This window comes from Oncorhynchus kisutch, linkage group LG24, assembly GCF_002021735.2.
Source record: "Oncorhynchus kisutch isolate 150728-3 linkage group LG24, Okis_V2, whole genome shotgun sequence".
In the NCBI taxonomy this organism is placed as follows: Eukaryota; Metazoa; Chordata; class Actinopteri; order Salmoniformes; family Salmonidae; genus Oncorhynchus; species Oncorhynchus kisutch.
Genome location: NC_034197.2, coordinates 12,870,234 through 12,896,225, shown reverse-complemented (window position 1 = coordinate 12,896,225; position 25,992 = coordinate 12,870,234). Strand labels below are relative to the sequence as shown.

Sequence of the window (25,992 nt, the reverse complement as noted above, 5' to 3'; positions counted from 1 at the left end):
AGGCCCTTAAAAAATATGTTGACGTGCTTAGTAATTTTATGCTATGGGATTCTAATTTCTAGGGTTCTCCTCAAACATGCCTGAAATATGCCTAAACATTGATAATCACTTGTGTCAAGTAAATGTGGTATACTAATGTCATTCTCAGGTTAAAAAGACTAGCCTCTGCAGGTTTTTTGTGTGAAAATAATGCTAAACTGCCAACTCTGTGTGTTTGTGTACAGGACTCAGAGGAGAGTAAAGGAGACTATGTGAGCAGGAACCTAAGAGTGACCTACCGCAATGTAAGTACTGTTTATACCCTTACTATAAACCTGAAATGCAGCTTTAATTAGAAACTATCATGGATAGAATCTGAGGACATAAATGCTTAAAAACGCAAAGTTGTGATGGAATATTTTGTGGGTGGAATTGTAGTATACTTTGGTGCCGAGCATGTCAGCAATAAATCCCCTCAAAACTAACATCACATGAGGTAGGGGTAAACAGGAAGCCCCGTGTGAGTACACAGGTCTCCCGGTGTGTCTCCCTGTCTGTGTTAACATTGAACTTTGTTGTTTGTCCCTTAGTGGAGTCGTACCCTGAGACAGCTGCACTATATCAACTGGCCAGACCACGGGGTCCCAGACACCATCCCTCCCATCCTGGAGCTCCTGCAGGAGATGAGAGCTTACCAGGCCCATGAGGATGTACCCATCTGTATCCACTGCAGGTCAGCTCTCCAACCCCCTTACTTTAAGTTAACTGTGTATTGTGTGTATGAATCATTGTCTGATATGGAGAGTCAATAAACCATCGCAAAGCACGGAAAGTTAGGTTCCCTTTGCATCTAATGCTAGGCAGTCATATATCTCTATCTATGATGCTGTGGGGTCCTTTCTCATGAAATGGTAATTGTTCCGTAGGTGGAACACATTCTTGTGGGCCTCCTGTTTTAGACCCCTTTATGCACAGGCACCTCCCTCTTCTCTTAGACACACAGACAGGAAGTGTCTGCGGGCGGATGGCCGTCAGGCGACAGTGGGTGTTACAAAAAACACTCGTATATCTTTTCTCTGACTGTCTCTGGCCATGGTTACAGGTAACACATGAACTCAAAAGTACTTAGCACTGCATGCTAAGCCAGTGAAAAGGTACCTGATTGTAAGTCCGTTGCTTATCTGAGGGCCTAGTGGTGGTGATGTGTTTTTCAACCCTGTCCTCCTTTAATAACTCTGTTGACTGACTTTTGTGAGTAAAACACGAGAGAGAGAGAGAGAGAGAGAGAGAGAGAATAGCGCTTTTTTCCATACTATGACCACAGTGACACACGGAAATTCCATCGGTGGTGACAGGCCTCCTCTTTGAAAGTTGCACAACGTGTTTGTCATAGGCTTGAGTCAAGTGTTGCATGACACTCCAGAAAGGAGACTCAACAGATAAATCCTCAAATGCATCAAGAGTTTTCCACAAGACATGTTATCCCCTCTCTCTGTTCTCTATAATAAGACTATGATAGACCCTCTTTAGCAACCCGTATTAGGGCCAATTGCGAGAGATGATTTACCCCAGTCAGATGGCATTACACTTCAGTAGTCAGTGGATAGAAGTGTCCGTGTGCCAGGCTGACATCCAGACGTGGTTTACAGGAGGCATCACAGATAGATGAACCACCAGGAACGGAATGTTCAGTCATAGGCATCAGGCATGTCCGTGCCATAAGACCCACGCTCTCCTCTCTACTCAGTCAGTTAACCCACAGGCAGGATTGAGGATAGGAAAGTATTACCGTATGAAATGACAGATCTGCTTACACACGTTTTCCTTGGAACAGTTCACTCTCCACGGGAGACTGGGCTGCCCTCATATCACCTACAGTTGAAGTCGGAAGTTTACATACACCTTAGCCAAGTACATTTAAACTCAGTTTTTCCACAATTCCTGACATTTAATCCTAGTAAAAATTCCCTGTCTTAGGTCAGTTAGGATCACCACTTTATTTTAAGAACGTGAAATGTCAAAATAATAGTAACGAGAATTATTTATTTCAGCTTTTATTTCTTTCATCACATTCCCAGAGGGTCAGAAGTTTAAGTACACTCAATTAGTATTTGGTAGCATTGCCTTTAAATGGTTTAACTTGGGTCAAACATTCCGGGTAGCCTTCCACAAGCTTCCCACAATAAGTTGGGTGAATTTTGGCCCATTCTTCCTGATAGAGCTGGTGTAACTGAGTCAAGTTTTTCAGTTCTGCCCACACATTTTCTATAGGATTGACGTCAGGGCTTTGTGATGGCCACTCCTTGACTTTGTTGTCCTTAAGCCATTTTGCCACAACTTTGGAAGTATGCTTGGGGTCATTGGCCATTTGTAAGACCCATTTGCAACCAAGCTTTAACTTCCTGACTGATGTCTTAAGATGTTTCTTCAATACAACCACACAATTTCCTGCCTCATGATGCCATCTATTTTGTGAAGTGCACCAGTTCCTCCTGCAGCAAAGCACCCCCACAACATGATGCTGACATGATGCTGCCACCTCCGTGCTTCACAGTCGGGATGGTATTCTTTGGCTTGCAAGCCTCCCCCTTTTTCCTCCAAAAATAACAATGGTCATTATGGCCAAACAATTCTATTTTTGTTTCATCAGTCCAGAGGACATTTCTCAAAGTACGATCTTTGTCCCCATGTGCAGTTGCAAACCGTAGTCTGTCTTTTTTTTATGGCAGTTTTGGAGCAGTGGCTTCTTCCTTGCTGTGCGGCCTTTCAGGTTATGTCGATATAGGACTCGTTTTACTGTGGATATAGATACTTTTGTACCTGTTTCCTCCAGCATCTTCACAAGGTCCTTTGCTGTTGTTCTGGGATTGATTTGCACTTTTCGCATCAATGTACGTTCATCTCTAGGAGACAGAACGTGTCTCCTTCCTGAGCGGTATGACAGCTGCGTGGTCCCATGGTGTTTATACTTGCGTACTATTGTTTGTATAGATGAACGTGGTACCTTCAGGTGTTTGGAAATTGTTCCCAAGGATGAACCAGACTTGTGGAGGTCTACAATTTGTTTTCTGAGGTCTTGGCTGATTTATTTTGATTTTCCCATGATGTCAAGCAAAGAGGCACTGAGTTTGAAGGTAGGCCTTGAAGTACATCCACAAGTACACCTCCAATTGACTCAAATGATGTCAATTAGCCTATCAGAAGCTTCTAAAGCCATGACAACATTTTCTGGAATTTTCCAAGCTGTTTAAAGGCACAGTCAACTTAGTGTATGTAAACTTCTGACCGACTGGAATTGTGATACAGTGAATTATAAGTGAACTATTCTGTCTGTAAACAATTGTTGGAAAAATGACTTGTGTCATGCACAAAGTCGATGTCCTAACCGACTTGCCAAAACTATAGTTTGTTAACAAGAAATTTGTGGAGTGGTTGAAAAACGAGTTTTAATGACTCCAACCTAAGTGTATGTAAACTGATGACTTCAACTGTGCCTGGGCTGTTGAGTAGAGTCTGACGGTCTATCTGTCAGTTAGGCTGTGTGGGCCAGGAGCAGGAAGGACCAGGCCTGCAGGGACAGGCAGCAGAATGTATGTGCCAGATCAGAGCTGACAGAGTTGACAGCCAGGGCGTTAATAGCAGCCTGCAGTGCAGTGACTGCTCACACTGTGTACACTCACATACACTGCAGTTTGCAGGCTGGGGTGCTAAATCGCTGTTACACATTAATAGCTCAGCAAGGCCTTTCATCACGCTACTTTGTACTGTCAACAACGAATGTATAGTGTACTTGTTTGTGGTTCTTAATTAATGTACTGTGTTTTACGTTAACCTTGTTTTCTTCCTGTTTGTCCCCGCAGTGCTGGCTGTGGAAGAACAGGAGCACTGTGTGCCATCGACTACACCTGGAACCTGGTGAAAACACAGGTGAGATAATGGTACCTGCCCTACCCTATACAGTAACATCTCCTCCGAACCAGAGTGTGAGCAGAGGACCAAAGACTACTGTGTCGATGTCGTGCTGTACTGAAAGATACTGTTTCTGTACCTGTGTGTGTCACCTTACCGATCGTTACCGACGCCTTCTGTGTTCATTTCCAGCTGCTCACAGAAGAATTCAACATCTATGACCTGGTCAAAGACATGAGAACACAGAGGCCTTCTGTGGTTCAGACCAAGGTAGTGTTCTCGCTTCGAGTTCTTCGTAGGGTTTTGACGTATAACCACGTGTATAAACACATCCGTTGTGACAGGCTTCTTTTAGACCAAGTGTGTGTTTTCACTTCATAGTGCTATTTTAGCGTAATCACATACAGCACATACAAACAGTGTGACATGCCTCTATCTGAGCTATTATCGCACGGCTGTAGCTCAACATTATCTGATGCCAACCCACTCGAAGCCTTAATCTGTAACAAGTAGAGCCACATATTTAGAGCAATCTCTAACGTTTGTAGCATCTCCCCACGTGTCTCTCATGACTATTTTGTTGGAAGGCTTCACAATAATATCTTGCCGTGGTAACTGATAAGGGATCGATTGAACACTAACCATACTGGTTTTGTGTTTAACTACAGGAACAGTACGAGCTACTATACAGAACCATCAAGTTCCTGTTTGAGAAGTACCTGCAGTCCATGGCACCAGTCCCCCCTTCCTGTACCGAGGAGGTGAGACAGACAGCATGTTTGAGGGGATCAGTTTGAGCAAGGCGAGGTGCAGAATCACTGATTTTGTTCACCTAATGAGTAGTTATTTGGGATGAAAGGTGATTTGTAGATCCGAGATTCTGCGCACAAGGACTCTTGCTAGGGGAACCAGGCTGGCTGTTTGGTCACGTGGTAGCAACAGTTAAACCACAGGCAGAGGAACACAGCAAAACAGACAGACTATGATCAGTGATCTGTGTAAATACTTTCTCAGAGGGGGAGTGATTAAGCGTTTAATTCTGTTGAACTGTTTAGGTGCCAGCGGCCCCCTCACCCCCTACAGCCAGTGACAGTGAGCTCTCTGACCTCAGTGAGGAGTCTGAAGCTGAACAGGAACCTAAAATGGAACCACAGGCAGAACACAGGTACCGCACAGTAAAGACTTTTCCCCCATCAACCATAGATCTGACAATTCAAGTTTTTTTCATGGTGCATTACTGTAAACCTTGAAGTATATATCTATAGCAAAATACACTACATGACCAAAAGTATGTGCTCACTTGCTCGACGAACAACTCATTCCAAAATCATGGGCATTAATATGGAGTTGGTCCCCTCTTTGCTGCTATATCAGCCTCCACTCTTCTGGGAAGGCTTTCCACTAGATGTTGGAACATTGCTGCAGGGACTTGCTTCCATTCAGCCACAAGATCATTAGTGAGATCGGGCACTGATGTTGGGCGATTAGGCCTGGCTCGCAGTCAGCGTTCCAATTCATCTCAAAGGTGTTTGATGAGGTTGAGGTCAGGGCTCTGTGCAGGCCAGTCATGTTCTTCCACACTGATCGCGACAAACCATTTCTGCATGGACCTTGCTTTGTGCACAAGGGCATTGTCATTCTGGAACAGGAAAAGGCCTTCCTCAAACTGTTTCCACAAAGATGTAAGCAAAGAATCATATAGAATGTAATTGTATGATATAACGTTAAGATTTCCCTTTACTGGAACTTCCTCCTCCACCAAACCTTACAGGTAGCACTCTCCTGGCATCCGCCAGATGGCATTTGGCGCCAGATGGTGTTTCCACTGCTCATGAGCCCAATTGCGGCCAGCTTCACACCACTCTAGCCAATGCTTGTCATTGCGCATGGTGATCTTCGGAAACCCATTTCATGAAGCTCCCGACGAACAGTTATTGTGCTAACTTTGCTTCCAGAGGCAGTTTGGAACTTGGTAGTGAGTGTTGCAACTGAGGACAGAGCATTTTTACACGATACACACTTCCGCACTCGCTGATCCCGTTCTGTGAGCTTCGGGGGCCTAACACTTCACAGCTGAGCCGTTGTTTCTCCGAGATGTTTCCATTTCACAATAACAGCACTTACAGTTGACCGGAACAGCTATAGCTGGGCAGAAATTTTAAACTGACTTGTTGGAAAGGTGGCATCCTATAACAGTCCCACTTTGAAATTCACTGAGCTCTTCAGTAAGGCCATTCTAGTGCCAATGTTAAGCTATGGAGATTGCGTGGTTGTGTGCTCGATTTTATACACCTGTCAGCAACAGGTGTGGCTGAAATAGTAAAATCCACTCATTTGAAAGGGGTGTCCACATACTTTTGTATGTACAGTGCATTCTGAAAATATTCAGACCACTTGACTTTTTCCACATTTTGTTAAATTACAGCAATATTCTAAAATGGATTAAATAAAAAATGTCTTCATCAATCTACACAGAATACCCCATGATGACAAAGCAACAACAGGTTGTTAGAAAGTTTGCAAAAAAAATAAAAAACTTCTTTACATACAGTTGAAGTCGTCAGATTACAAGTTTACATACACTTAGGTTGGAGTCATTAAAACCATTTTTTCAGCCACTCCACAAATGTCTTGTTAACAAACTGTAGTTTTAGCAAGTCAGTTAGGACATCTACTTTGTGCATGACACAAGTCCTTTTTCCAACAATTGTTTACAGGCAGATTATTTCACTTATAATTCACTGTATCACAATTCCAGTGGGTCAAAGGTTTACATACACTAAGTTGACTGTGCCTTTAAACAGCTTGGAAAATTCCAGAAAATGTCATAGCTTTAGAAGCTTCTGATAGGCTAATTGACATAATTTGAATCAATTGGAGGTGTACCTGTGGATGTACTTCAAGGCCTACCTTCAAACTCAGTGCCTCTTTGCTTGACATCATGGGAAAATCTAAATAAATCAACCAAGACCACAAGTCTGGTTCATCCTTGGGAACTCCTTTCCAAACTCCTGAAGGTACCACGTTCATCTGTACAAACAATAGTACGCAAGTATAAACACCATGGGACCACGCAGCTGTCATACCGCTCAGGAAGGAGATGCGTTCTGTGTCCTAGAGATGAACGTACTTTGGTGCGAAAAGTGCAAATCTATCCCAGAACAACAGCAAAGGACCTTGTGAAGATGCTGGAGGAAACAGGTATAAAAGTATCTATATCCACAGTAAAACGAGTCCTATATCGACATAACCTGAAAGGCCCCTCAGCAAGGAAGAAGCCACTGCTCCAAAACCTCCATAAAAAAGCCAGACTACGGTTTGCAACTGCACATGGGGACAAAGATCGTACTTTTGGGAGAAATGTCCTCTGGTCTAATGAAACAAAAATAGAACTGTTTGGCCATAATGACCATCGTTATGTTTGGATGAAAAAGGGGGAGGCTTGCAAGCCGAAGAACACCATCCCAACCGTGAAGCACGGGAGTGGCAGCATCATGTTGTGGGGGTGCTTTGCTGCAGGAGGGACTGGTGCAATTCACAAAATAGACAGCATCATGAGGGAGGAAATTGTGTGGATGTATTGAAGCAACATCTCAAGACATCAGTCAGGAAGTTAAAGCTTGGTTGCTAATTGGTCTTCCAAATGGACAATGACCCCCAAGCATACTTCCAAAGTTGTGGCAAAATGTGCGAGCAAGGAGGCCTACAAACCTGACTCAGTTATACCTGCTCTGTCTGGAGGAATGAGCCAAAATTCACCCAACTTATTGTGGGAAGCTTGTGGAAGGCTACCCAAAATGTTTGACTTAAGTTAAACCATTTAAAGGCAATGCTACAAAATACTAATTGAGTGTATGTAAACTTCTGTCCCACTGGGCATGTGAAATAAATAAAAGCTGAAATAAATCATTCTCGTTACTATTATTCTGACATTTTACATTCTTAAAATAAAGTGGTGATCCTAACTGACCTAAAACAGGGAATTTTTACTAGGATTAAATGTCAGGAATTGTGAAACTGAGTTTAAATGTATTTGGCTAAGGTGTATGAAACATCTGACTTCAACTGTAAGTATTCAGACCCTTTGCTATGAGACTCGATATTGAGCTCAGGTGCATTTAGTTTCCATTGATCATCCTTTAGATGTTTCTACAACTTGATTGGATTCACCTGTAGTGAATTCAATTGATTGCACATTATTTTGAAAGGCACACACCTGTTTATATAAGGTCCCACAGTTGACAGTGCATGTCAGTGCAACAACCAAGCCATGAAGTCAAAGGAATTGTCCGTAGAGCTTTGAGACAGGATTGTGTCATGGCAGCAGCATTTACAGTCCCCAAGACCACAGTAGCTTCCATCATTCTAAAATGGAAGAAGTTTGGAACCACCAAGACTCTTACTTGAGCTGGCCACAAGGCCAAAATGAGCAATCGGGGGATAAGGGCCATGGTCAGGGAGGTGACCAAGAACCCCACAAGTTCCTCTGTGGAGATGGGAGAACCTTCTAGAAGGACAACTATCTCTGCAGAACTCTACCAATCAGGCCTTTATCGTGGTGGCCAGACGGAAGCCACTCCTCAGTAAAAGGCACATGACAGCCCACTTGGAGTTTGCCAAAAGGCACCTAAAGCACTCTCAGACCATGAGAAACAAGATTCTCTGGTCTGGTGAAACCAAGAATGAATTATTTGGCCTGAATGCCAAGCGTCACGTCTGGAGGAAACCTGTCACAATTCCTACGGTGAATCATGGTGGTGGCAGCATCATGCTGTGGGGATGTTTTTCAGGAGCAGGGAGTGGGAGGCTAGTCGGGGTCGAGGGAAAGATGAACGGAGCAAAGTACAGAGAGATCCTTGATGAAAACCTGCTCCAGAATGCTCAGAACCTCAGACTGGGGTGAAGGGGTATTGGGTATTTGTCATTATGGGGTATTGTGAGGAAGAAAATAAACAATCCATTTTAGAATAAGGCTGTAATGTAACAAAATGTGGAAAAGGTTAAGGGGTCTGAATACTTTCCGAATGCACTGCATATCACAATAGCCAATTAGGGTTCTCACACATATAGAAAAATGCCTCCAGTGGCCTTACTTCAATAAAATGTCTGGATAACTCCTATTTTGTTCCAGGCACACAGAGAGCGAGGAGCCTGGTGGGATATCCAATCACGGCATACCAGTGGCCTTCTTTGCCCCAGAAGTGCATGTTGACCCACTGTGTGACACGGCTAAGTGCTCCCCCTCAGCCATCCTCAATGCTCTGAGAGCTAGGGACAGCCAGAGGGAACAGCAGAAACCATACTCCCTACAAACACAGACTGTGAACCAGAAACCACAACACCGCAAGAAACAGCCCAATAACATGGCCGTCAATCAGAGACCACCATATCCGCTACCGACACAGCCTAATTACCAGAGACCTTATTTCCTACACACACAGCCTGCTAACCTGCCCACCAGCCAGGACCTGAGGCAAGAGCCCAGCCCCTGTATCCCCATCATAACCCCTCAGGAGTTCTCTCAGATAGCCATGGAGCAAGAGAAGTTGGAGATGGATAGAGAGATCACCCCACTGGAAATACCAGTGCTTCCTGTGGACTTATTCTCCAACTCTCTCTGTCTCACCATGGAGGACCCCTACTTTGGGCCTGACTCACCCCTGGCTGCTCAGGATCCCAAAGGGTTTGATGATGAGGAGGAGCAGGCTCCACTGAGCCAGTGGACAGAGAACCCCTGTTTCAACGGACCCAGCCTGACCCTTAACAGCCAGCCGATGGAGCTGCCAGCCCTCACCACCACCAACGCTGCCCCGGGTGCAGTTTCTTCAGATGAAGACAGTCCACCTCCATTACCCGAGAGAACTGCTGAATCATATGTACTGGCTGCTGGTGCAGGTGAATTTTGACATGCTTCCTGTTTAAAATGTGGGATTAACATATTCCAACGAAATATTTGGAGGGCAAAAAAAAAGATCTTCCTGTGCCCCTCAGAGCGCTCGGATAACATCTCTAAACCTAAGATGTTAGAAATCATCCTCCCTTCTAATGCTGAAGCTGAGGCCCTCAGTGGGGGGGATGGTGAGTGGAGGAATGGTGAGTGGAGGAATGGTGAGTGGAGGAATGTTGAGTGGAGGAATGGTGAGTGGAGGAATGTTGAGTGGAGGAATGGTGAGCGGAGGAATGGTGAGCGGAGGAATGGTGAGTGGAGGAATGGTGAGTGGAGGAATGGTGAGTGGAGGAATGGTGAGCGGAGGAATGGTGAGCGGAGGAATGGTGAGCGGAGGAATGGTGAGCCAAGGAATGGTGAGCCGAGGAATGGTGAGTACTCTTGATAAACTCTTCTTGATAAGCACTCAAACATGCATTTCCTCTCAACCTCATTTTCCCCCATAGGGAGTCCCCTGTCGCCTATCCCCCCACTGCCAGAGAGAACGCCAGAGTCCTTTGTGTTGGCCAACGATGCCGGTAGGAGCACTCCTGTCTTCCCTCCCCTCTCAGTCCCTGTAGAGAAGATGGTCCAGGACAGGCCAAAGGATAGCAGGATTGGAACATCCTCGGAATGGTGTGGCCATTTAGGGGACGCACCAGCTCTGGTGGAGAAGAGATCTTGGACGAGGAGCAGGAGCTTAAAAGTTAAAATGACAACACTCTCAGGTACATTTGTCAAAGATGTATTTTTTCTCAGAATAATAAAGAGGTCTTTATTTTATTGATTGTTCATAAAATATATATATATATATATATTACACGGATAGTCACAAAACGCCATGTGATTTTAATCTATGTCTCTGGCCTTTTCCCATTACAGTTTCACCCCAGGTTACAGTATCACCCCCGGTTACAGTGCCTCCCCTAGTTGTATCTTCGGTTCCTGCTCCCTGTACATCTATAAACCTTCCTCCTCCCCCTCCCCCTCCCCACCCTCTGGTCCCTACTCTCTCACCTCCAGGTAAGCAAAAGTGACACCCATTTTATGCTTTCAATGTAACTTGTTCCTATAATGAGGGGTCCTCACTGACGTGTTTGCTTTCTTGTGAATGATCAGAGAGACTGACTCCGCCTCTACCTGAGAGAACCCCAGAATCCTTCATGGTGGTCATGCAGGACGGTGAGCACATCTCTTCATCCCCACCACCTTCGCAATCATCACGTGAGTGCTGCTCTCGATGTTAACACTCCGGGCAGAATTCATCAACATGTAAACGGCTCTGTGTGTAAACTCTTGTCTCAATCGACGTAATGAATCTACTGTGTACTAATCTGACGTTCTACTGTTTGGGCAGTTGCATTTGATCAAAACAGCGCCCCCTGCCTGCAGAGTCTGAGCAGCCAGACCACAACCACACAGCAGAGGATCGGTACGTCCTCAGAGTGGTCGGGGAACTCCCAACCCAAAAGATTCCTGGATGGAATCATGAATCGGAGCAAGGTAGCGGACATGCTGTAGCTAGAAATAGAAATAATAGAAATAATTCAACTCCAATGGGGGATGGTTCTAGTAATTACATTTCTGTGGTCTCATATACCCATATTTAGAGAGTTGGGCCTTTTTATTTTTAGAATTTAGAATATTGTTCTAATTCTAGACATTCAGTTACTTAGCAGAATTTAAATAGTTCCCATAGAATGTTAATGGGGAGCCAACATGGCTGCCATAGAATGTTGTAGTCATGTATATGCATCATAATGCAGAATCCTCAACGGCCCAACTCTCGAAATATATGGCTCTGGTCACACTACCTGACAGTAGCGACTCACAGTCTCTTACTCTACCAGTCATGCGTATTTAATGGTTACGTCTAGAACAGGATGCTGCCACCCACCCCTTTGTACCATAGATTAACACATCTTTCCTAAATGCCCCTTAGAGATATAAAAATCACTAAGCATTTTTTGTCTTCCTTGTGATTCATGCTATGACTCAGATGTTCCAGTTGTTGTTTATACTTTAGTACATTAACACAACACTGTAAATTGTTCACTCAGAGTGTCCGGGCAAAGAGTTCACGGCAAGGTAAGCTATTTTCACGGTATTGGCTGAGAAAAGCCATCTGTCTTTTTTGGTGTGGTTTCCTTCTTCTGCAATCGGTCAAGTCTGTCTGTTTGGAGTTGACAAAGACTTAAGTCAACTTCCGTCAACTTAAAGTTGTTGCTCTGGGCTCTACTCCCTTACACAATAAAATGCCCTAATAGGGATCATTGAATAACCATTTATGCAGAAGCTGCACCTACCAAAATAGAAGTCAAGATGATGAGCCATAATGTCAGTGTAGAGATACTCTTTCAAGCCACTGGAGGGTGGTAATTGAGGTATCTGATGTTTGAGACAAAATCTATGTTGATTATTCTCTGTCTGTTTCCTGTGCAGAGCACCTGGCGACTGTTCATCTGGTTGCTCCAGCCGTTGCTACAGCAGGAAGTGGTGAGTTGCAACCCGCAGAACGTAGACCCCCCCCCAATTACAACTATCAACTCTGTCTCACTTAACTACACCACAGGCCCATGTAAATCTGATCTCTCTCCTTGTTAAGAGGATTCAAATCACAGTAATCCAACCATCCGCCCTATTCCCACATAGTGATGACTCTTGATGATATTGAATTTAACTTTTATTTGTCATTTTTAAATGGCTCCCTAACTGTGAAACATCTGATCACTGTTTCTTAGCTGAGATGGAGCACCAGCAGTCGGTGGTCAACAGCATCTCAACCAGCTCTGGTACTGCTGACAACAAATCAGACAAGGACAGTGGGAAGGGCATGTCTAGAACAAAGGTAATGGCTTTGTACATAGAGTCACAGTAACTGACAGACTTGATCTATTGGTTAAAAAAATTGGAGGATCTGGTGCTTCTATACTGTGATGTTATTTGAGTACGGGGGAGTGGGGTAAATTGAGCCATTTTCTACGTTCATCTCTGTCAAGGGAAATATGGTATTCTTTCAAACAAAGAAATGTACATATGTTTCAGGATGTTGCATATCCCTAGAAATAATCTGAATTCATGTAAACATGACCATTTTTAAAACATAGCTGGTCCATAAAGTGGTCTCTTGGCACAACTTACCTCGGGTATGGGGTAAGTTGAGCCACGAGACATGGTAAGTTAAGCCTCCTACACATTTCTGTACTGAATGAAACACCACTACCTTTATAGAACCATGTCGATCTTTGTTTCCCAAACACAATTCAACATAATCACAATCGCTTTTTTGTCTCTTAATCCTTTTAGGCTTAACACTTAAACACTTTGTACTTTTTTTGAAAACCTTAACATGTTCCAGGCCTTGTTGTTACCTCGTATCCTAGCAATAATGCCTGGGAAGAAAACACTTACATTTTCACAACTTGCCACTGGCTCAACTTTACGTCAAGGATTTTTTTTTGCCCACACAGATAAAATGATGCACTTCCATGCTAACTTTAAGAACTCATAGAAGTTTATGGAGACCCCGACTGATATATAGAACAATATTTAAATGATCTCCTTTGGTTTAGATACAAGCATCATGAAGGATTTAACCCCAAATTCCTTTGACTTGGTGAAAATCGGTTTTTTTTGGACATAACTTGCTTGCCACTTTTTCAATGTGGTTTCTTCCTGCGCAGACTTCATTTTGTGTATGGTTTCCTAGAAACATGGGCGGCTCAACTCCCCCCTTTGTCTTAACTTACCCCACTCTCCAGCTGTCTTATCTAAAGCCAGCAGTCTCGGTTTTTCTTTTTCAGAGCCTGAAGTTCTTCAAGTACAGACAGAAACGTAAGTAACAGATCCCTGTAAATGGATCTGCTGCCTGGAACATACATCCCCCCCCACCTCTAGTATACCGCTGCTAGCTATAATAGTAACACATTCTTCCCACCCACAGCAAAGACAGCCCCCCCACCAGCAACAGCCCACTCTGGATCACCTCCTCCTTATGGTGCCTCTGCCTCATCATCAGTGTTCAAATTTGGTAAGCATTCTCAAAGGAGATCCATGCAAATCTCATTAACCATCAATAGTCCTTTTAATTCAAAAGTATCATAAAGAATCACAGTCTCACAAAGTCTGTTCTCTCTCCAGGATTTGGGAGTCGTTTTGTGAAGCCTAAAGGGCCAAGGACTCACCCCGAGACGTGGTTTTAAGGCAGCCAGTCAACAAAGCTGGACACGTCTGGCCACTGTCCTGAGATCACAGGGCTGGAACCCTGCATGTGGCTAGTCGATACCGGCTACTCAACTGAACCAGTGATAGCCTGGTCCCAGGCCTGCTGGTGCCGTTTTTCCAACTCCTGTGTCATTATCAAGTGAGACCAGTGACCGTTCCCAGACTAATTATCACAGTGTGAAGGAAGAGTATTTCATGAAGACATGGAGGATGACATACTGTACTGTAGCATTCTCCCTCTGCATCGATTCTGGAAGGACACAAGCACGGTTTCTCAAACTGCTGTTACGGCTCGGTGATCAATCTCTGATGAGATACCTTTTACAGAACCACCTGCTATTCATGACAAATTGATTGTACTGTGGTTGCGAAAAACGCAAATCACATGTTGGCAAAAGGATGGATGAGTTGATAAATATGTTTAAGAGAGGGCTACTTTTTACTATTTTGCCTGGTCAGGTACTTTAAATGGTTGATAATACATGTTATATCCAGATAGTTTTACATGCCTTTTGTTTGTGTAGTCTACTTTTGATCCAGACAAAAGCTAGATCTACACCTGCACTGTTCAGTGTGAATGTTACCCACCACGATGGGACAACTGTTTGTAGGATAAATACATTTGTACCGGTAATATTTTGAGATAAGTGTGTGAGATAAGACCGATACTGTATGTACGTCACGTGTAAGTTGGTGGATGCGTTTTCTTTACAGGCTATAATTTAAAAGCAAATCCAAGACCAATTGCTGTAAATTTACCCATTGATGAGGATCACTGATTTCTTCTCTATAATGCTTACAAAAGTAATGCCACTCAGTTGTTTCATACATAATACAGGCATACAGTTATTTATTTTTTTTAAACACAGGAAAAGTTGATGCATTCCATTGTGTGTTTTCTCAATTTACATGACTGATCACACTTAAACATACATCTATTAAATGTAACTTATTATTTTTACCAAAAAAATTGTCTTGACTTTTTGTTAGACAACATTGTAAAAAAAAAAAAAAATCTCTCATGAATTAAAATACAAACATCAACAACAGTAACAGTATTTGTATTAACACTACACATAGCATGCCTTGGTCATCAGCCACACTCCACACCACAACAGAATATGACTAAGCTCAAAAGAAACCATTGCTGGGTCGTTCCACTAAATATTTTATGTAGAAAATGTGCACCAATACAGAATTTGTTAAATCCTGTTATATTCAAATAAGTGCCCTTTAATATAGACAATATGGAGAATTCAATAAATCTGTTTTTTAAATTTTAAATATATGAAGAAAGACTTCCTAAAGTGCAGAAATGCAGCATTTTGACATGTCCCTTTCAGGGACATTTTACCCCACTTAACCCCAAACTATCTCCAAGTTTTCACCATCATTGTAAAGCCCTTGTTATTTTGTTGCTTTGACAAAGTCATTTCTGACAATTATTATTTATTTCATGTGATTAGAGGTTCCTTTATGTCTGTCCCTCATTTTAAGGTAAATCCTGTTACGTGAACTGAACTCCAGTTTTAATATGATGAAACCATTCCTTTTTCAAAAGAAACATTGAACATCTAATAATCAAAGCATAGTTTTTAAAGCAGGTGACAACCCTGAATCCATTGATAGACAGGCTAGGATGTTTTCAAATTTGGTGAAACTTGCATTCAATTGCCACCCCCTGTTGTAAACAACAAGTTTCCCCTGTCAGAAGGGGATTGATGGCTGCTTTAAGATGAAATCGTCAACCCTGTTTACGGTCAACCCTGTCCCTTTATTTTGCACTTAATAGGCACTTACTATATAATTTGTCAATTTGATTTCACCTTTTGAGATGGGAAAACATGTCATTTAAAAACGAATTCGGCAGTGTTCATGATATATACCATGGTCCTCTATCTTGACTGGTAAAGCGAGTTGCTTCAGTAACTCATGAAAGAAGTTAGGAAACTCCCCAGAGGGATCGAAGTTTCACTTACTAAAACAAATATGAAACACTGACACTTTCTGACAAATGTTTCTACATTTAAATTACACACTTCGGCTGAGAGAAGGAAAAAAAAAATCTAGGCTTGTCTCAAACTGCATTTACACATACAAATAATACATTATAGTTGGAATAATTTAAAAGGAAAAAGTTCAACAATTTCAAGAAGAAAATTGTGATTGTGATTTTTTTATATATTTTTTTACATAGGAATGTCAGTCATAAATGCACACAGTTGCACTCCTTTAAATAAGCTCCTCTACCTCAGAGGGTAAAGGAGGTAAAGGAGTAAAGGGGAGCGGAGGTCATTTGAGGAAGTCAGTGGGGCAGTGATGCTGTACATCATGGTGTGGTCGGGGGGAGTTGTAGTTTAGACCAGGGGGAGGAGGACGGACCAGGGCCTGTGGAAGCCTGGGCTCCAGTGTAGGGGGGTTAGAACCAGAAGCGACAGGTGGCAGGGGGCTGATGCCCGGGTAGGGAGGTCGCAGGTGGGCAGACTTGGCAGGCTGAGGAGGGGCTGGTTGGGGCTCTCTGGGTGGAGTAGCAGGCTTCTGAAACACTGGTTCCTCTGTCTTGGCCACCCCTCCCTGGGTCCTGTCTCTCTGTGTTGGACCAGCGCAGTGGAGCACTTTGGCATCTGACTGGGCCGGGGAGAGGGATGATGAAAAGATTTTACCTGATGTTATGCTCTGGTCGTTGGGCTTGTGTTGGGCGTGCTCCCCCCCATCCTTCTCCTCATGGTACTGTCTGAGGCGGATGTGCCAGGCCAGGCTGCAGACTGCCGACACAGTCTTGAACTGGTGGATAACATTCCGGGGGATGAAGTAGATGTCGTCGTCACACAGCTGCACGCGGACATAGCGGATGCCCTCCCGCCTCAGCTGGTTCAGCTTGGCATCGTCCACCCACTGGACACACTGCAGGGAGATGAGAATTAGGGGTAGGCCTGCCTGATCCTCCTAATTTATCCTCATTGTAAAACAAGGATTACTCCCACAAACACCATGTTGTTCACTGTGTCAACGTTTTTCGGCCATTGATCTTTAAAAATAAAATAAATCCCGATCCTTCCCAAACATAAAAAGTAAGCCTGACATGTCCGGTATCAAGGTCAACCCTACGAACTCTCGAAAATGAATATCACACAGGTCGGGTCATTCTCTGCAGCCAAAATTAAGCCTCTCGTCCTGCTAATTAAAGCTCTAAACTGACTCACTAAATGGCACGTTATGTCATCTCCGCTGAAGCCTTCCGCATTCAAATCTGACATTTGACCAGCTATCATCCCACACAGAGGAGAATCATGCATCACCCTAACGCGTTCAAGGTTCAATGAGGGCTCGGTTCCTACCTGAGACACGGGGGGCTCGTACAGATCCAGCTGCAGCCTCTGGACCACATCGTTAAAGTCCTCCGCGTGGAAACACACCGCATCCTTGGTTATCCTCGGACGCTCACTCCTGTTGACCAAAGAACCGTCACAATCGTTAGCTGGACACCGGACATATGGATCACACCTAAATAAAATGTTGATACACAAATCGGGAAAACTCAAGTGGTTCATAACAAATAACAGGCTGTCATATTGTCATGACAACAGTATCACTGGATGAAGCTTCCCAAACGAACTGTTTCACCAGTACATTCCTACTGCATTGCAGCTGAGAGCAGAGACGAATGAATGCCAAACACTTCATAAACACTCATCATTCCCCAAACGACACTAACAACCCACCACTCTCCAAACTGCACCGCCTTCAGCACGCCCACTGCTGCTGTACTCTGCCAGTCGAAGCTCTGGCCCACGTGGTCGGCGTGAGCCCTGGTCCGGTCCTCAAACAGAACCTCTCTGGGCTCACTGGTCCTAGGCAGGTAGTGAAGGTTCTTGATCTCATTCATGGACCTGCAAGGTGGAGAGGGAGAGCAGGTAGTACCCCAGTCATCCAGTGAGGAATAGCCGAAGTTACCCTGGGTAATGCAGGCTGAAGTGACATCATGGCTAGAAGGGTCAAGTAGAGCTAAGCGAATTAATGATCCTGAACTCTGGGAAAACTACACTGAGTGTACAAAACATTAAGAACACCTGCTCTTTCCATGACATAGACTGACCGGGTGAATCCAGGTCAACGCTATGATCCCTTATTGATGGCACTTGTTAAATCCACTTTGAATCCAAATCACATTTTATTGGTCACATACACATGGTCGTGATTCTAGTTCCGACAGTGCAGCAATATCTAACAACTACCTAATACACACAAATCTAAGTAAAGGGATGGAATAGGAATGTGTACATATAAATATATGGATGAGAAATGACTGAGCGGCATAGGCAAGGTGCAATAGAGGGTATAAAATACAGTATATGCATATGGGGTGAGTAATGCAAGATATGTAAACATCATTATTAAAGTGCCATGAATTAAGTGACTAGTGATCCATTTGTTAAAATCAGTATAGATGAAGGGGGTGAGAAAGTTTAAAGAAAGATTTTGAAGCCTCGAGACGATTGAGACATGGACTGTGTGTGTGTGCCATTCAGAGGGTGAATGGGCAAGACAAAATATTGAAGTGCCTTTCAACGGGGTACGGTAGTAGGTGCCAGGTGCACCGTTTTGTGTCAAGAACTGCCACACTGCTGGGTTTTTAAGCTCAACAGTTTCCTGTGTGTATCAAGAATGGTCCACCGCACAAAGGACATCCAGCCAACTTGACAACTGTGGGAAGCATTGGAGTCAACATGGGCCAGCATCCCTGTGGAACGCTTTCAACACCTTGTAGAGTCCAAGCCCCAACACATTCAGGCTGTTCTGAAGTCAAAAGGGGGGGGTGCAACTCAATATTAGGAAGATGATCTTAATATTTTGTACACTCAGTGTATAAATGGGCTTATACTGTATGTATTACTATGATAAAAGTCTTGTCATGGGATCTACCTGCGCCTTTTGAAGGGGGACTTGGGCATGTCAGCGGTTGGCACCATCTGCTCGCCCGGCCGGACCCACATGATGGGTCCATCATCACTCTGGGAACGACAGTCCAGCTTCAGGCTGGAGAGACTGCCCCAAGGCAGGGTCATCTGGATGGACAAGACAGAGGGTTAGAGCGACAAACTGTAATATATACTGTAATAACCATAGCAGATTTGGAGTAATTCAAGATGCGCACATTGAGACAGAAATAACAAGTAACAACCATTTCTGTCTCACTTTGTCCATAAATGATATGTACTCTATTCACAAAAACATCAAATGAATCCATGTACACAAAACAAAATCTACAGTGTTGGTCCCATGATTAATGAGCTGAAATAAACAATCACAGAAAAGTTTCATACACACAAATGCATATTACTCAAAAATGTGCACACAAATTTGTTTATATCCCTGTTAGTGAGCATTTCTACTTTGCCAAGATAATCTATCCACCTGACAGGTGTGGCATGTCAAGCAGCTGATTAAACAACATGATCATTACACAGGTGCACCTTGTGCTAGGGACAATAAATGGCCACTCTAAAACGTGTAGTTTTGTCACACAACACAATGCCACAGATGTCATGTTTTGAGGGAGCGTGCAATTGGTATGCTGACTGCAGGAATGTCCACCAGGGCTCTTGCCAGATAATTACATGTTAATTTCTCTACCACAAGCCACCTCCAACGTTGTTTTTGAGAATTTGGCAGTACGTTGAACCAGGTTCACAACCGCAGACCACATGTATGGCGTCGCGTGGGTGAGCGGTTTTCCATGGTGGCAGTGAGGTTATGGTATGGGCAGGCATAAGCTACGGACAACAGACACAACTGAATTGTATCAATGGCAGTTTGAATGCACAGAGATATCGTGACGAAATCCTGAGGCCCATTGTCATACTATTCATCCGCTGCCATCACCTCATGGTACACAATTCCTGGAAGCTAAAAATGTCAACGTTCTTCCATGGCCTGAAGACTCACCAGACATGTCACCCGTTGAACATGTTTGGGATTTTCAGGATCGACGTGTACGACAGCATGTTCCAGTTCCCGCCAATATCCAGCATCTTCGCACAGCCATTGAAGAGGAGTGGTACAACATTCTACAGGCCATGATCAACAGCCTCATCAACTCTATGTGAAGGAGATGTGCCGCGCTGCATGAGGCAAACAGTTGTACCACCAGAAACTGACTGGTTTTTTGATCCAACAGATGCATATCTGTATTCCCAGTTAATAGATTAGGTTCTAAGGAATTGATTTCGATTGACTGATTTCCTTATATGAACTGTAACGCAGTAAAATCTTTAAAATTGTTGCATTTATATTTTTGTTCAGTATATGTTATAAACTACTTACAAGGCCCAGTAGGCCAGTAAAACTGAATCCAACGACACTACATCTGTCAATGAAGGGTGAATTCTAAGCAAAAATCATCCCTGCCTTTTTCCTCTGACTGACCTTTAGAAAGGGGGACTCCTCCAGCATGTCCAGGAACTCTGGGAAGTAGTCCCCCACCTCCTCGGCCATGGCTCCCACCAGACTGATCTGTCTCATAGGTCCGGCCCTGTACGTCCCCGAGCAGTAGGTCCGACCCACCTGCAAACACACACAGAGGGAGAGGTCATGTTGATTTGGCTAAACCTGAAATGAATGCAATGCCAACATGAATTTGTTTTAGATGATATAATTAGGATATCTGATTAATACTGACCCGGCTGGATGGTTAGTTGAGCATGGATCCGTGCAAGGCTTTCCAACTTTTAGATAACGCTAGTTAGTGCAGTATAATCAAGCAGTGCCCTAAAGACAACATTCACCATGCAATAATTTAGCTCCCCTGAACCCATTAGTAGCCCTGGGATATTCCAGTGGAACAGCTGCATTAAATTAGGCCGAGGCTAATTGTCTGTGTAAACTGCACAGGGCACTGTGTGTGCGTGTGTGCAGTGCTTTCAGTCCTATGAAGGAAAGGGGGATACCTAGTCAGTTGTCCAACTGAATGCATTTAACTGAAATATGTCTTCCGCATTTAACCCAACCCCTCTGAATCATAGATTATGCGGGGGGCTTCCATATTCGACATGTCCTCTGTGCCCGGGGAAGAGTGGAATGGAAGATGGCTCTGACGGAGATGGCAGCAACGCGACTAGCTCTTAGAAAACTGCAGTATTGTTTTTTTGTAATGTACTATTTTCTACATTATTAACTCAGGAAATGTTGTGTCATTACATACAGCTGGGAAGATCTATTGGATATTAGGACGGCGGTAACTCACCAGAACTACCAGCATTACGACCAAGAATATTCCTGGAGCAGATCTATTATCCACTCTCCCCAGAGCAATTTAACTTATTCCAGAGGCCGATCCGAAACATTGCTGGCGGAAAGGGAGCACTCGAGGCGGCCTGCTGGTTCGACCACCCACCGCTTCAGAGTATATTACTCGCTAAAGTTCAGTTTTTGGATAACAAAGTTGATGAGCTAAGAGCAAGGATTTCTTTCCAAAGAGACATTGGGGCCTGTAACATACTTTGTTTCACAGAAATATGGCTCTCTTGGGATACTCTGTCAGAGTCGGTAAAGCCAGCAGGATTCTCAGTGCATCGCGCAGACAGGAATAGATCTCTCTTCGGGAAGCAGAAGGGCGGAGGGGTGTGTTTCATGATTAACCTCTCATGGTGTAATTCTAGGAACATACAGGAACAAGTCCTTTTGTTCACCCAAACTAGAATATCTCACAATTAATAGCCAACCATATTATCTCCCAAGAAAATTCTCCCCCGTCATCGCCAAGGCCTTTTACATCCCACCTCAAGCCGAAACCTCGACGCCCCTCAAAGAACTTCACGGTGCAAACTGGAAACCACATATCCTGATGGCTGCATTTATTGTAGCTGGGGATTTTAACAAAGCAAATCTGAGGACTAGGCTGCCAAAGTTCTATCAACTTATCGACTGTCCTACTCGCGCTACTAAGACTCTCAACCATTTCTATTCAAACTTCCGGAATGCTTACAAGTCCTCCCCCTCCCTCCTTTCGGCAAATCTGACCACGACTCCATCTTGCTCCTCCCGTCCTATAGGCAGAAATTCAAACAGGAAGTGCCCGTGCTTCATACTATTCAACACTGGTCTAACCAATTGGAATCCACGCCTCAGGATGGTTTTGATCACGTGGACTGGAATATGTTCCGGGTAGCTTTCGAAAATAATCTAGACGCATACACGGATACGGTGACTGAGTTCATAAGGAGATAAGGAGATGTAGTACCCACTGTGACTATTACAACCTACCCTAACCAGAAACCCGGGATAGATGGTAGCAGTCGTGCAAAACTGAAAGTGCGAACCACCGCATTTTACCATGGCAAGGCGACTGGTAATATGGCAGAATATAAACAGTGTAGTTATTCACTCCGCAAGACAATCAAACAAGCTAAATATCAGTAGAGAGATAAAGTGGAGTCGCATTTCAACGGCTCAAACACGAGACGCATGTGGCAGGGACGACAGACAATCACAGACTACAAAAGGAAAACCAGCCACGTCGCCGAGACCGACGTCTTGCTTCCGGACAGGCTAAACACATTCTTAGATCCACCCCAATAGATCCACAGACGATGCAATCGCCATCGCACTGCACACTGCCCCATATGAAAAGAGGAATACCTATGTAAGAATGCTTTTTATTGACTAGAGCTCAGCATTCAACACCATAGTACCATCCAAGCTCATCACTAAGTTCGAGGCCCTGGGCCTGAACCCCACCCTGTGCACCTGGGTCCTGGACTTCCTGACGGACCGCCCCCAGGTGGTGATGGTAGGAAACATCACCTCCACTCCACTGGGGCCACACAAGGGTGCATGCTCAGCCCCCTTCTGTACTCCCTGTTCACCCATGACTGTGTGGCCAAGCACACCACCAACTAACGCCTCCATCATCAAGTTTGCAGACGACGCAACAGTAGTAGGCTTGATTACCAAAGATGCCGAGACACCTCCTCCCTGTAGGATGAGGGCTCTGGGAGTGTGGTGCCTGGAAAATAACCTCTCACTCAACATCAACAAAACAAAGGAGATGATTGTGGATTTCAGGAAACAGCAAAGGGTGGACCCCCCTATCTACATCGACGGGACTGCAGTGGTGAAGGTGGGAAGCTTCAAGTTCCTTGGCGTACACATCACTGACAAACTGAAATGGACCACCCACACCCACAAAGAAGGTGCAACAGAGCCTCTTCAACCTCAGGAGGCTAAAGAAATTTGGCGTGTCACCTAAAACCTTCACAAATGTTTACAGATGCACAACTGAAAGCATCATGTCAGGCTGTATCACCGCCTAGTACGACAAGTGCACCGCCCCCAACCGCAAGGCTCTCCAGAGGCTGGTGCGGTCTGCCCAACACATTACCGGGGGCAAACTACCTGCCCTCCAGGATACCTACAGCACCCGATGTCACAGGAAGGCCAAAAAGATCATCAAGGACATCAACCACCCGGAGCCACTGCCTGTTCATCCCGCTATCATCAAGAAGGTGAGGTCAGGATAGGTGCATCAAAGCTGGGACCAAGAGACTGAAAAAACGCTACTATCTCAAGGCCATCAGACTGTTAAACAGCCGTCACTAGCACATTAGAGGCTGCTGCCTATAGGCATAGACTGAGTTACTGGCCACTTTAATCATTTTTACATCTCATATGTATATACTGTTTTCTATTGTATTCTACTGTATCTTAGTCCGTTCCGCTCTGACACCGCTCGTCTTAAATAATTCCTACTTAGATGTGTGTGTATTGGGTATATGTTGTGTAATGTGTGAGATATTACTGCACTGCACTGTCAGAGCTAGAAGCACAAGCACTTCGCTACATCCGCAATAACATCTGCTCATCACATGTATGTGACCAATAACATTTGATTTGATTAACTTGCTCAGGGGCAGAACCAGAGTTTTTACCTTGTCAGCTCAGGGATTCGATCCAGCAACCTTTCGGTTACTGGTCCAACGGTCTAACCACTAGGCTACCTGCCGCCACTATGCGTGTCCATTCGTTTGTCAAACAACAGTAAAACAGCATGGAACAGGCCTCTAGGGAGCATACCAACAGGGAAAGCTTGGCAAGAGTTCAGCTATAGACTTAACGTTGGTGTACTTTGGACTGAAACAACTATTGGAAGAATGAGCTAATTTATAACTTTGATTAAGATAAGTACTGTTGTTGTCTCAGAGCTGAAAGATAGCCAAACAGAACACCTGATTCACTGGGTCACTTTATCAGGCTGGTTGAGGTGTTGATGATGGGCTGGAACAAAAGCCTTCCCACCCTGTAGCTCAGTGTGCCAGTGTATTTAATGTCAGCTAAGACAAAAACACAGTATGAAGTCCCATACAGGTAACTGGCCATTTCCATGACGTTTTTAATACTCTACCTGAGAGTGGAAGTTTGCGATAGTAGTGGTCTCTATATCCTTCTTCCCCAGGATCTCCATCTTGACTGGCGTGGAGGGGAAGTTGAAGGCAAAGTAGTCCAGGAAGTCAGGTAGGAAGGCAGCAGCCCCGTGCACCACAGCTAGGGCGTAGCGGGCTGCCCCTCGGGGTCTCTCAGCGAAGGCCAGCTCTAGGAACTCCTGGGTGAAGCGCTCCATCTCCACGGGCCGTAGAGAGGCCAGCTCATCAGCGTAGGCGTGCAGGACCGACGCTCCGCCGTTGGCCTGGCGCTCCTCGTGGATGAAGCGTCCGTAGACGGTGCCTGTCTGCAGAGACGAGCTGCGGATGAAGTGGTCTTGGGGGGACAGGAAGGGGGTGTGGGTGTGGTGGTTGTTGGGGCCTGTACCAGGCTGGCAGTGTTTCCCCTCCTTCACATGGCCAAGGCGAGCTGAAGGACTGTGGTCAGCCAGACCTCCATACACAGTCTGGACCTCCTTGTTGAATGTACGGATCTTCTTACCACGCTCATCCTCACGACGCCTCCTCTTCTTCTTCCTCCTCCTCAACAGGTACACCTCCAGGGACTGGGCCTGGCTGTTCTCATCATGATGGGGCTCTGGAGGCAGGAAGACGATAGCTCATTACCATGCACATCATTTGTCCATACCAAAATTGCAATTGGTTCACAACTACGAGTATGCAAAACATCCTCACCTGTTTATGCATCACCTGGCTGATTCTTTTCAACAGATTAGTCCGTTTGTCTGACTTAATTGTAAGTTAATTGTAAGGCATACGATTCAAGCAATTAAAGAGTGGTGACATTAAGAATGAATAGAATAGGTAACCTACCTTTGTTTTTCTTACATAGGCCTACCCCATGTTTCACGTTAGCCTCTGTGTTTTCCTTCTTGAGTTTGAGCTCTTTCTCACTGTGCTTTTCCTTGTTCTCCTGTATCTTGTCCTTGGGCTTGGCCACTTTGAGGGGCGTGAAAGTGAACTGTCCAGGCGGCAGAACCGTTTTTTTTTTCCTGTCCAACTTGGCTGCTGCAGAAACCACCTTCTGCGCAGGCAGAGGAGGTTGAGGGTGCGTGTCCTTTGCGCCTTTGGTGTTGTTGTGGTGATGGTGGTGATAATGCTGGTGGTGCAGAGTCGTTTTTTCGGTGCTGGAGTTGCGTGGTTGTGGTTGACCATTCTGATGCGGCTGGTGTATTCGCTGCTGTTGAACATGTTGTGGGTGATGGTGGTGGTGATGATGGAGCTTCACTTTCTTTGCTTCCTTTTCGGATGAACGCTGGCGTTTATCCGTTGATGGTGACAGCTCCCTCTTGTTCTTTTTCTTCTTTTCTTTGGCTAATTTACCAAGGCTGTCCCTTACATGATTTTCTACTTTAATACGGCCCAAGTCGACCTGCGCAGCCATTTTGCATGTATATTTAAATGGCTAGAAATTCATACTGCGCAACTCGATCTGAATTTGTAGTTCTTGTATGCATCCAGCGATCCTGTACTTGCAGTTTATCCACCCTTTCTGCTCTGTCCACACTTGATGCGCAC

At 44.6% G+C, this 25,992-nt stretch overlaps 2 protein-coding genes across 9 annotated transcripts in view; one reads left to right on the top strand and one right to left on the bottom strand.

Moving 5' to 3' along the window:
* Positions 1–15,008, top strand: part of LOC109869212 (tyrosine-protein phosphatase non-receptor type 12-like) — an 18,812-nt gene extending 3,804 nt beyond the window's left edge. For 3 of the 8 annotated variants that reach the window (XM_020459186.2, XM_031803690.1, XM_020459190.2), the window contains 18 exons: positions 225–284; positions 570–712; positions 3,840–3,906; positions 4,081–4,158; positions 4,557–4,649; positions 4,944–5,053; positions 9,020–9,783; positions 9,880–9,981; positions 10,282–10,542; positions 10,697–10,837; positions 10,934–11,038; positions 11,172–11,317; positions 11,875–11,902; positions 12,257–12,310; positions 12,556–12,662; positions 13,618–13,648; positions 13,758–13,844; positions 13,955–15,001. In XM_020459186.2, coding sequence (XP_020314775.1) covers positions 225–284; positions 570–712; positions 3,840–3,906; positions 4,081–4,158; positions 4,557–4,649; positions 4,944–5,053; positions 9,020–9,783; positions 9,880–9,981; positions 10,282–10,542; positions 10,697–10,837; positions 10,934–11,038; positions 11,172–11,317; positions 11,875–11,902; positions 12,257–12,310; positions 12,556–12,662; positions 13,618–13,648; positions 13,758–13,844; positions 13,955–14,016 — 2,439 coding nt within the window. In that variant the 3' untranslated portion in view covers positions 14,017–15,001. Of the gene's footprint in view, positions 1–224; positions 285–569; positions 713–3,839; positions 3,907–4,080; positions 4,159–4,556; positions 4,650–4,943; positions 5,054–9,019; positions 9,784–9,879; positions 9,982–10,281; positions 10,543–10,696; positions 10,838–10,933; positions 11,039–11,171; positions 11,318–11,874; positions 11,903–12,256; positions 12,311–12,555; positions 12,663–13,617; positions 13,649–13,757; positions 13,845–13,954 lie in introns of all 8 variants that reach the window. The other 5 variants (XM_020459187.2, XM_031803691.1, XM_020459188.2 and 2 more) reach the window with 4 other exon arrangements.
* On the bottom strand, positions 14,872–25,992 carry LOC109869213 (lysine-specific demethylase 9). The gene is made up of 7 exons (XM_020459191.2): positions 25,288–25,992; positions 24,438–25,051; positions 20,465–20,602; positions 18,962–19,104; positions 17,761–17,928; positions 17,377–17,485; positions 14,872–16,942 (listed from the first exon to the last, which is right to left on the bottom strand). Exons 1-7 carry the CDS (start codon positions 25,856–25,858, stop codon positions 16,331–16,333), a joined length of 2,355 nt encoding a protein of 784 aa, XP_020314780.1. The 5' UTR covers positions 25,859–25,992; the 3' UTR covers positions 14,872–16,330.